Source organism: Erpetoichthys calabaricus, chromosome 7, assembly GCF_900747795.2.
Source record: "Erpetoichthys calabaricus chromosome 7, fErpCal1.3, whole genome shotgun sequence".
NCBI classification, from domain to species: Eukaryota; Metazoa; Chordata; class Cladistia; order Polypteriformes; family Polypteridae; genus Erpetoichthys; species Erpetoichthys calabaricus.
In genome coordinates, this window is record NC_041400.2 from 177,418,303 (window position 1) to 177,430,964 (window position 12,662).

Below are 12,662 nucleotides of genomic sequence, written 5' to 3' on the forward strand. Positions count from 1 at the left end.
CTCTCTTGAGTGGGTCTGGGTCAGCGAGCTCCGTCATGCAGGACTCGGTCCCTCAGATTGAGACGGCATCTTCCAGGAGCCCTCGAATTTATGTCGACCCGAATGGATGAGCCGTGGTTTAGTTGAAGGGGGGTGTGACTAAAGTTGCCCACACTGGGCGGCTTCTTGGAGCAATGAAAGTGAAAAAAGATGGTATTGTTAATGTTGGCACCCCTTTTTTGCCCCAGCGGGGTATTGCATACTTTGACTGAGCCTGGAAGGTCATCCTCGGGTGCCCATACGTGAGGCGATCAGTACTCTGCATGTGTAAGCAGAAACATTTATTAGGGTTTTGGTTGTATTATTTTTTAAATTTTTTTAATTTCTCTTTAGTGTGTGGCATAGTTGGTTAATGCCAGTGCCTTTTCTATTATATTGTGCTAGCGAGGGTGTCCTGGGCCTTGCATTATGGAGTTATAAGAAGACATGCTGGAAGTGTTTATTTATTTTATTTCCCTATAGTTCTTTGCTCTTTCTCTTCATGTCTGAGTAAAGTTGTATTTTTTTGTCCCTAGTTTATTGAGGACATAGATAGGCCCCTGTTATTCTTTCCTTTGCACTAGCCATAAAAAGTCTGTCCTGTCCTTATTCTGTTCTTCCCTTACACCTCCATGAAGTCATCTCATTGGATGTGGCTCTACTTTACCTTTTTTCTGACCATCCTAGGCTCACTTGTTTTCCATCCATCCATCCATCCATCCATCCATCCATCCATCCATCCATCCATCCATTCTCTTCCTCTTATCCGAGATCGGGTCGTGGGGGCAGCAGCTTGAGCAGAGATGCCCAGACTTCCCTCTCCCCGGCCACTTCTACTAGCTCTTCCGGGGGAATCCCGAGGCGTTCCCAGGCCAGCCGATAGACATAGTCCCTCCAGCGTGTCCTGGGTCTTCCCCGGGGCCTCCTTCCGGTTAGACGTGCCCGGAACACCTCACCAGGGAGGTGTCCAAGAGGCATCCTGATCAGATGCCCGAGCCACTTCATCTGACTCCTCTCGATGCGGAGGAGCAGCGGCTCTACTCTGAGCCCCTCCCGGATGACTGAGCTTCTCACCCTATCTTTAAGGGAGAGCCCAGACACCCTGCAGAGGAAACTCATTTCCGCCGCTTGTCTTCACGATCTCATTCTTTCGGTCACTACCCATAGCTCATGACCATAGGCGAGGGTAGGAACGTAGATCAACTGGTAAATTGAGAGCTTTGCCTTTTGGCTCAGCTCCTTTTTCACCACGACAGACCGATGCAGAGCCCTCATCACTGTGGACGCCGCACCAATCCGCCTGTCGATCTCACACTCTATCACTTGTTTTCCTTTCTAGACTTTTTCTGACCCAACATCTTTCTGGTCTCTTCCTGGACAGAGAGCACTGCACATTCTTAGGCTCTTGGACTTCTCTGTCCCCTTTTCTAAACCTAATAATTATTCCAAGGAGGCGTAGCAAATTGTGACAATATGGTTATGTGTAGTAGAGTTGACATGGTGCAGTTTGTGCAGTTCTCTCCAAAAGAAAAATAAAGTTATTGTCATTCAATTGAAATGCAGTGGTTAGCATTGATTAAATTAAACAGAGAGAACACATAAAAAGGTTTGGGGTAGCCACCCCATGTATTTGGTAATTTTAAGCAAACTGAAGAAAAAAACAAAAAAACAGCAATATGTCTTTACAGATGCGAGTCCAAAACAGAAAGGAGGTATGGGAGGTAAGATGACCATTTATACTGTATATGGCTGGCAGACAGGAAGAGGAAGGTTCAACGGGACCAGAGCTGAAAATGATATCTTTGAGAGGCGGGTTCATGGAGAGCAGAAACGAAAGTGATGTACTCAAGGAAGCAGACTCTATGGATGGTCTGCAGAGGGATAGAGGAGAAAGTATTAGAATACAGAGCCCAACCCCTGGTTTGGTGGAGAAACCCATTTATTGAAGCTGGTAAACTATCTCCCAAGCGCACGTCTGTGACAATGCTTCACACTTTAATAGTTCAGTGTTTAAATCCCAGGTCCAGTCACCAGACAGGGGTGGCAAAGCAGTATTAAGTACCGTATATACTCGCGTAGAAGTCGGGTCATGAAACCTGAAAAATCGATCATAAAAGCAGACCGCGACTTATACGCCCGTTGAAAAATGCAACGCATTTTTTTTTTACATCTTCTTGCCTCCTCCAATCTCACATCAGTTTCTCAGACGCATCGAATTTTGTTGCAGCAGCGCAATTACCAATTTCTTTCGCTACTTCAACAATGTTTAATTTAAGACCAGCTTTATATTTTCTTCTGATCGAACACTCCATTGTAGATAAGGGATGCTCTTATGATAAAGGTGTATGAGGGTGTGAGATACAAAAAAACACTAAACAGTGCAAACGTCACTACTTGTGCCTCTTCCATATGACTTTTTGGAATAGATCGAATTTTTCCAAATTTATCGCGTAATTGCCAGAGATCAGATGAGAATGGCCAGACTGGTTTGAGCTGATAGAAAGGCAACAGTAACTCAAATAACCACTCGTTACAACCGAGGTGTGCAGAAGTGCATCTCTGAACACACAACACGTTGAACTTTGAAGCAGATGGGCTACAGCAGCAGGAGACCTCATCAGGTGCCACTCCTATCAGCTAAGAACAATCAACTGAGGCTACAATTCACACAGGCTCACCAAAATTGGACAATAGAAGATTGGAGAAATGTTGCCTGTTCTGATGAGTCTCAATTTCTGCTGTGAAATTCAGATAGTAGGGTCAGAATTTGTTGTCAACAACATGAAAACATGAACCCATCCTGCCTTGTATCATTGGTTCAGGCTGGTGGTGGTGGTGTAATGGTATGGGGGATATTTTCTTGGCACAGTTTGCACCCTTTAGTACCAATTGTGCATCGTTTAAATGCCACAGCCTATCTGAATATTGTTGCTGACCATGTCCATCTCCATATGACAGCAGTGTACACATCTTCTGATAGCTACTTCCAGCAAGATAACATGCCAAGTCACAAAGCTCAGATCATCTCAAACTGGTTTCTTGGACATGACAATGAGCCCACTGTACTCAAATGGCCTCCACAGTCACCAGATCTCAATCCAATAGGGCACCTTTGGGATGAGCAGCCGACAAAACTGAAGCAACCACTTGATGCTATCATGCCAATATGGACCAAAATCCCTGAGGAATGTTTCCAGCACCTTATTGAATCTATACCACGAAAAATTACAGCAGTTCTAAAGGCAAAATGGGGTCCGTCCCAGTAATGGCTGGCGAGTGTGTATGTGTATATATAGATAGATAGATCGATCAGTAACTTGGAGCTTGGAGCTTGGATGGAGCAAAAAGCAGTAGAGCACTAAACTAGATTTGGGAACCATGGTCTAGATCTGAAAGTGTTGCTGCAGAAACTTGAGGAAACAGAGTTAAATGGTATTTAAAATGAAATGTGTGAAAGTTAGCAATTTTTTTAGAAAAATCAAAATATAGTTATATAAGCCTGTCTTGTTACAGTTTTTGGAGTTTGATGGACTTTTTACCTGGCAATTTGCATGACAGGTAGCTCAGAAAAATTATTTTCCTACATTTCCTCCCAAGTACTTCCCTATAATCTGAAATATGTGCTGTTTTGAAAATTAGCATCAATTGGGATCAAGTGGCAAAGTACTGTCCATACATTCCCAAACTTGCACTAGGTGATGCACTTCCATCTGTGTTTGGTTTGAAGCACAAACCATTCCTAGAAGGGCTGCCAGTCCATAGCAGGGCCCATTCACAAAAGCATCCACAAGACCCATTTGGAGTCTCTTTTTAGGATGTTAGAGGAAAACATTCAGAGTACAGAGAGAAAAATCCACAGGGACAGGGGGAGACCATGCAAACCCAGCATAGACCATGACAGGGTTCAGGATGCTGGACTTAAAAGACGGTAAGGGCTAACCACTGTGTCACCATCTTTCCCCTTAATATGACAGGGTGATATGTTAAATTATGGAATGTGCTGTTCAGCGTCGAACTAAAGGCTAACATTTTCTAAAAACATATTTACATATTCTGTATTGTTGACAAACACTTTATATATTTTTAATTTCAGATACTTCGACCCAGCAGTTGGTAAATTCAGCAAGACAGCTACAAATGCAGAAGGCAAGAAGATGCCTCGTACTTTCTGCCAACTCGTTTTGGATCCCATTTTTAAGGTACTGCCAAACTCTTTCTTGGAGCTAAGTAAATTAAGATGGAATTCCATTTTCAGTGTTAAGTGCATGTTATGGTGTCGTTTATTTTGAGCACTGTCACAAACTTATTTACAGAAACATCCGGAAAGCATTACACTACTAATAAATAATGTGCGACATCCTGAAAAAAAGGGTGATACAGTACAGTGAAAAGATAAAAAAAAATGCTTAGAATGTTTGTAAAAGTGAGAAATGAGAGTGCAAATAGCTCAAAGAAGAGCCGAGGCTTTGATCTGATTTAAATAATACTCATGGGTCCTGCGATGGCCTGGCACCCTTTATAGGCCACTTTGTCTTCTTGTACCTGATACTGCTGGGATAATTTCTTGGCCGTTGTGACCCTGAATAGGATTATGAGGGTCATAGAGTTATACTAGCCATGGCATCTGTTGAAGACAGGTAATAGAATAATTAAAAAAATATTTGCCATCTCTTTTTCTACGGGTACCTTCATTACCTTTGCTCTCTGTTTGCGTGTGTGTGAACCCCTCTTCACCAACACTCACTCCCTCGAACTTGTTCTTGTAAAGCCTGCTTCTCAGACTCTGTCATTATTTTCATAGTGCCTTTCTCACCTCCTGTACAGTTTTATACCATCCATCTTTGGAGGCGACTCCTTGTACGTCTAACACTCACGCTCCCTCTTTTGATTGTGTCACTAAAGCCAAGCTGAACGATCAGATTGTTCAGAGGGACTGGACACATGGACCTTGGTGTTTTTTATTATATAGTAGACACACAGATTATGTTAGCTTTATTTATGTTATAATAGACATGAAGAAGCTCTATAGAATAGGCAGGAGCAAACACACGCCATCTCAACATTTTCATTTCTGCCACATCTAATTTCTCCCTTTACTGCCCATGTCTCAGCTCCATACATCATTGCTGATTTATCCTTCTTCTTCTTCTTCTTCTTCTTCTTCTTCTTCTTCTTCTTCTTTCGGCTGTTTGCATTAGAGGTTGCCACAGTGGCTCATCTGTTCCATATCTTTCTGTCCTCTGCATCTTCTTCTGTTACACCCATCATCTGCATGTCCTTACTCACCACATCCATAAATCTTCACTTAGGCCTTCCTCTTTTCCTCTCTTCCTCTTACCTGGCAGCTCTATCCTTAGCATCCTTCTCCCAATATACCCAGCATCTCTCCTCTGCACATGTCCAAACCAACGCAATCTCACCTCTCTGACTTTGTCTCCCAACCATCCAACTTGAGTGGACCCTCTAATGTCCTCATTTCTAATCCTGTCCATCCTCGTCACACCCAATGCAAATCTTAGCATCTTTAACTCTGCCACCTCCAGCTCTGTCTCCTGCTTTCTGGTCAGTGCCACCGTCTCCAACCCATATAACACAGCTGGTCTCACTACTGTCCTGTAGACCTTCCCTTTCACTCTTGTTGATACCTGTCTATCACAAATCACTCCTGACACTCTTCTTCACCCATTCCACCCTGCCTGCACTCTCTTCTTCACTTCTTTTCTATGCTAGCCATTACTCTGTACTGTAAATGGCATCATGTACATTACTCTGTATTTAAACTCATCCACCATCGCCAACTCTACTCCCTGCATCCTCACCATTCCACTGACCTCCCTCTCATTTACACACATGCGGACAATAATTGGCAGTTTTTTTACCTCTGTTTTAAAAACCTTGCCCTTTAAATTCTCTAATTCTTAGATCACACAATACTCTGGACAACTTCTTCTAAATGTTCCAACCACATTGCACTCTGTAGGTAATCTCCACATCTAATTCTCCATTTTGGACTACCACTGATCCTAGATATTTAATTGTATCCACTCTTTTCAATGGCACTCCCTGCAGACTAACTTCAGAATCCTCATCATCATTAAATCTCATATATTCCGTCTTCTTCCTATTTATCTTCAACACGTCTATCTTCTAAAACCCCCTCCATTCTTCCAACTTCCTCTTCACTTCCTCCTTTCTGCTGATACAGTGATCCCTCGCTATATCGCGCTTCGCCTTTCTCGGCTTCACTCCATCGCGGATTTTATATGTAAGCATATTTAAATATATATCGCGGATTTTTCGCTACTTCGCGGGTTTCTGTGGACAATGGGTCTTTTAATTTCTGGTACATGCTTCCTCAGTTGGTTTGCCCAGTTGATTTCATACAAGGGACGCTATTGGCAGATGGCTGAGAAGCTACCCAGCTTACTTTTCTCTCTCTCTTGCGCTGACTTTCTCTGATCCTGACGTAGGGGGATTGAGCAGGGGGGCTGTTCGCACACCTAGACGATACGGACGCTCGTCTAAAAATGCTGAAAGATTATCTTCACGTTGCTATCTTTTGTACAGCTGCTTCCTGAAACGACATGCTGCACGGTGCTTTGCATACTTAAAAGCTCAAAGAGCACGTATTGATTTTTGACTGAAAAACAAACTCTGTCTCTCTCTCTCTCTGCTCCTGACGGAGGGGGTGTGAGCTGCCGCCTTCAACAGCTTTGTGCCGCGGTGCTTCGCATACTTAAAAGCCAAACAGCCCTATTGATTTGTTTGCTTTTCTCTCTATCTCTCTGACATGCTCTGCTCCTGACGCGCACTCCTTTGAAGAGGAAGATATGTTTGCATTCTTTTAATTGTGAGACAGAACTGTCATCTCTGTCTTGTCATGGAGCACAGTTTAAACTTTTGAAAAAGAGACAAATGTTTGTTTGCAGTGTTTGAATAACGTTCCTGTCTCTCTACAACCTCCTGTGTTTCTGCGCAAATCTGTGACCCAAGCATGACAATATAAAAATAACCATATAAACATATGGTTTCTACTTCGCGGATTTTTTTATTTCGCGGGTGGCTCTGGAACGCAACCCCCGCGATGGAGGAGGGATTACTGTACACAACTCAGTGACATTAGACAAAAGCCTGACATATCTTGTTTTAAGTACCAGAACAGAATTAAAATAAAAAAAAGGGTTGAGATTGTGGCTGAATTTGCCGTTCTTGCTAATACTTCATTACAGCACTGGCGCCGTCAGGCAGCAAGTTATTGGCTGTCAGAAAAAAGGGTGAGCATGATTGTGCTGGCACACAGTCACTAAGTGTGACATATTCAGCGATTTTTAGTTGTGTAAATTAACATGGTCCGGCAACGAGATCAGCAATACAGTTGGCAAGGCTGGCATACCCAACGTCTAGAAGTCGAGTAATGTAACTGCTGATTGACAACAGAGAATACTGCCATTGCGAAGCAAACTGCAATAGATTATCAAAGAGTGATAGTGGATGAAGTCACACACACTCTAAGCATTTCAGTAGTTATGGGTCACTGGAATCCATCCTTCATGAGCAAGTAAATGCAAGCAAGTCACTGAGTGTGACACCTCCAGAGATTTTTAGTCGTGTAAATTCACATGGCCTGACAACGGGTCTGGCACTGAGATTAGCAATATAGTCGACAACTTGACATACCCAACGACTAGAAGTCAAGTAATGTAACCCTGGCTTAAGATTCTCATCTCTGGGATGCTTGAAGAAACATATTGAAACGCACATGTATTTCCTTTATAGATTTTTGATGCCATTATGAACTTTAAGAAGGAGGAGACAGCCAAGCTGATTGAAAAGTTGGACATCAAATTAGATGCAGAAGACAAGGACAAAGAAGGAAAACCACTACTGAAGGTAACTCCTAATCTTTAAAGATGGGACATTGCAGTTTTGGGTCCAGCACAGAGGTTTTGTTCCTTAGGAAAGTATAAAATTTAGGATAATAATAATTACATTCTTGATTTGTAAACCAGCGTGATATTGATATAGCAGATGTGAGTCTAAGACGTTTTTATGGTTTGCTACCCTTCCTCACAGTTTTGTTACAGTAAAGGTTTTTCCCCCAACTTGTATTTATTTGTTGTTTAATGATATTTTTTAATAATTTAACATTTTTATTCTCATGTTTTGTGTGTATTCTGTTAGTTTTCCATATTGTTTGTTATTTATGTACTGTGTGTCCATTCTATGTAGTCTGTGGGTGGACGCCCTGATGTCACTGCTGCTTGGACCTCCCTCTGGCTTTATAGTGAGTCAAAGAGAGGATCTCAGCAGTGGATCATTGTGCATTCATCATGAGCATTGCTTTTCTTTAATATTTTTTTTTGGTTTATTAGATTTTTTTTGCTTTTGTTCTTGGACTTGACTCTGGATTTCGGATTGGGATTTGCTCATTTTTTACTTTTTAGGCAAACCCGTTTTGGCTTTTTTTCATTTGTTTGTTTTTTCATTAAATTCTGTTTTTTTGGGCTGTCTCAACAAGCTAGACACTCATGGTCTCCATCTCCTTTGTAGAACGTTTGTGTTTATCTCTCGGACATATGTCATCATTTGAACTTTTAATGCCAATTCTCCACTTTTAGGTCTGTGTAGGGCACAGCCTGAAGGTAGCAGTTAGGTGATGGCTGGCTTGAGGTGAGCCTCTTCTGGACAGGCTAATGAACATCCTGGCTCGCTGTCTGGCCTTTTTTGTAGGCCTCACATCCCTTTTTTCCATGTTTGTATTAACTTCACATACTGTAACACTCTCCAGCCATGGGATAGGGTAACAAGCACTGATATTGCTAATCACTGTGTCACCATGTCATTGCACATTATAAGTTAGTTGCACATATTTAATGGTACATTTTATTAAATTTGAAATGCAATGCAGACTGAAAGTGAGATTAAATTGGTTTTAAAATATATTTAATAACTGAAGACAACAGAATAATGATTGGGTTTTGTTGATGATACATTTCTATGTTCTGCTGACTATTTAGATACTGTACTATTATTAATTGCCCTTTTTTCCCCACAATGCACAGGCTGTAATGCGCCGCTGGCTGCCAGCTGGAGATGCATTGCTGCAAATGATCACCATCCATCTCCCTTCACCTGTTACTGCTCAGAAATACCGATGTGAGCTGCTGTATGAGGGGCCACCTGATGATGAAGCTGCAATGGGTAGGAATGTATATCTTTGTCTGGTAATATCTATGGAATGTGCAGTCATGCAGATCTTCAAAGTTCAAGTTTATTACTATGTGTTGTCAAGCTTGGGTCACAAAGTTGCACAGGAGAGAACAGAAGGTTTTCCAAGGAGTAGAAATTTTATTGCCTGTCAGGCAGATACAAACACAAGTCTCTTTCAGAGGCGATCCGGCCTCGCAAGGAAAAGCTGTCACACTTGACGCATCAGCCCTAATTTCTGCTCAAAAGAACACAAAGTCTTCTTTATCAAGGGGGTACACTGGCTCGGAAGCAGCAGTCGGAGCAGAGGGAGTCTGGGGGAAGAGATACAGGAGAGTGAGACCTCAGGATGGCCGCGGCTCGGTCTTTTAAATGTTCGAAGCCCCACGCGAGAAGCACGTCACGTGACAAGCCAGCAAGCCTGCAGCAGATCCTGCAAAGAGGAGCTATAAGAGTGTTTGTTTCCCATTGAAAAACTGTTTAAGAGGGGGTTTCTGAAGAGTGGCCACGTCCCCCTGCAGAAGCAGTCAGAGTGTACAGAGCAGATGCATGGCGTTGGTATGAGAGAACAAAGGATTTGCATTTTCCAACCCTCTCTCTTATGGAAGATTATTTATGCCAAAATTAAACGCAATTCAACGTGTTACCTATGTTGAAATGCAAAACACATGCAAGTGGGCACGGTTTTATCATAATTAGAAACAGATTGATCAAATGATCGATTGCCTTTCACTACAGCATACGGCATACAATTTTTTCTGTCAATTTACAATGCAATTCAAAAGCGCATTGCATTTTAATTCATAGATTCATAATGTCATAACCAAAAGCAAAGCACATTGTGACTACAAGGGGGTGCCAGAGAGGCACACATTGATGTGGTAAAATAAAGAAGATTAATCAGGCTCTGACTTATCTGCCGGAGAACTTAAACGTGAGTATATACGGTACTCAGAAAGGGGTATTCACAAAAAACTTACCAGAAATACAAGATTTTGGAACACTTCTCAGGCAAGGTGTCTACAAATTACAATGTCGAACATCTCCACTATTTAAAGAGCCTCACTAACTAGTTAATAGATTCTGGTGTGTCCATTAGCCCAATACATTCATTAATTTCAATTAGGATCTCGGTTAAGACCGCCTAGCCTGAGGAGAATAATGCAATGTAATAAACTGAAACAACCCACAAAGTTACACAACAGAACATATGTAATACAGTGGAACCTCAGTTTGGGAGCATAATTCGTTCCGGAAACGTGCTCACAGTCCAAAGCACTCGTGTGTCAAAGCGAATTTCCCCTTAAGAAATAATGTAAACTCAGATGATTTGTTCCACAACCCAAAACTATTCCTATAAAAATGATTAATACAAAATATAAAATAAAAATACATAAAACAAATTAACCTGCACTTTACCTTTAAAAAGAATCATGGCTGGTGTGAGTGAGTTTCTAAACTCTTGTGGGATTCCACCCAACGGGATGACACGCGGAAGAGCGTCCCAAAGCAATCGCAGTCTCCCAGCGTTGTAGCAGGTCACCGTAAAAGCGAATCCGAAAAGATCGTGGACATGCTATAAGCGCCTGCCGTCAATGGGTGATACAAGGAACATTATAAATGCGCAGGGCCCTGCCTGACTGCTGTGTCTGTGTATAGGAGAGCGGCAGATCCCGCTACAATAAATAACAGCACTGTTGATGTTTCAAGCTGAATAAAGCTGGTGTCGCTAAAGGACTGAGACTCAGCTTCGTGTTTTGGGGTGCAAGACGGGGACTCGCACATCACAGCGTGCACACACACACACACGCACACTGTCACAATGCTGTAATAAACAGTATACAAACAGTATACGCTCGTACGGATGTTGACTATATGAGTGAGGCACGCAGGCTCAGACAGAGAATAGGAGACGATTACCCACAATCCCGCAGCGAAGAACCATCAGATCAGTTGTGATCACATGACGCTCAGCAGCGAAGAACCATCAGATCAGTTGTGATCACATGACGCTCAGCAGACAAAGCGTATACATACAGTGGTGTGAAAAACCATTTGCCCCCTTCCTGATTTCTTATTCTTTTGCATGTTTGTCACACAAAATGTTTCTGATCATCAAACACATTCAACCATTAGTCAAATATAACACAAGTAAAACACAAAATGCAGTTTTTTAAATGATGGTTTTTATTATTTAGGGAGAAAAAAAATCCAAACCTACATGGCCCTGTGTGAAAAAGTAATTGCCCCCTTGTTAAAAAATAACCTAACTGTGGTGTATCACACCTGAGTTCAATTTCCGTAGCCACCCCCCAGGCCTGATTACTGCCACACCTGTTTCAATCAAGAAATCACTTAAATAGGAGCTGCCTGACACAGAGAAGTAGACCAAAAGCACCTCAAAAGCTAGACATCATGCCAAGATCCAAAGAAATTCAGGAACAAATGAGAACAGAAGTAATTGAGATCTATCAGTCTGGTAAAGGTTATAAAGCCATTTCTAAAGCTTTGGGACTCCAGCGAACCACAGTGAGAGCCATTATCCACAAATGGCAAAAACATGGAACAGTGGTGAACCTTTACCAGGAGTGGCCGGCCAACCAAAATTACCCCAAGAGCGCAGAGACGACTCATCCAAGAGGTCACAAAAGACCCCAGGACAACGTCTAAAGAACTGCAGGCCTCACTTGCCTCAATTAAGGTCAGTGTTCACGACTCCACCATAAGAAAGAGACTGGGCAAAAACGGCCTGCATGGCAGATTTCCAAGACGCAAACCACTGTTAAGCAAAAAGAACATTAGGGCTCGTCTCAATTTTGCTAAGAAACATCTCAATGATTGCCAAGACTTTTGGGAAAATACCTTGTGGACTGATGAGTCAAAAGTTGAACTTTTTGGAAGGCAAATGTCCCGTTACATCTGGCGTAAAAGGAACACAGCATTTCAGAAAAAGAACATCATACCAACAGTAAAATATGGTGGTGGTAGTGTGATGGTCTGGGGTTGTTTTGCTGCTTCAGGACCTGGAAGGCTTGCTGTGATAGATGGAACCATGAATTCTACTGTCGGCCATCTGTTCGTCAACTCAAGCTGAAGCGATCTTGGGTGCTGCAACAGGACAATGACCCAAAACACACCAGCAAATCCACCTCTGAATGGCTGAAGAAAAACAAAATGAAGACTTTGGAGTGGCCTAGTCAAAGTCCTGACCTGAATCCAATTGAGATGCTATGGCATGACCTTAAAAAGGCGGTTCATGCTAGAAAACCCTCAAATAAAGCTGAATTACAACAATTTTGCAAAGATGAGTGGGCCAAAATTCCTCCAGAGCGCTGTAAAAGACTCATTGCAAGTTATCGCAAACGCTTGATTGCAGTTATTGCTGCTAAGGGTGGCCCAACCAGTTATTAGGTTCAGGGGGCAATTACTTTTTCACA

The 12,662-nt window shown here is 42.3% G+C and overlaps 1 protein-coding gene across 1 annotated transcript in view; it reads left to right on the forward strand.

The window, feature by feature from the left end:
• The window catches only part of eef2l2 (eukaryotic translation elongation factor 2, like 2), a 70,118-nt gene that overhangs the window by 18,081 nt on the left and 39,375 nt on the right, over positions 1–12,662 (forward strand). The window contains exons 6-8 of the mRNA XM_028805754.2: positions 4,112–4,217; positions 7,795–7,908; positions 9,081–9,219. Of these exons, the coding sequence (XP_028661587.1) occupies positions 4,112–4,217; positions 7,795–7,908; positions 9,081–9,219 (359 nt within the window). The remainder of the gene's footprint in view (positions 1–4,111; positions 4,218–7,794; positions 7,909–9,080; positions 9,220–12,662) is intronic.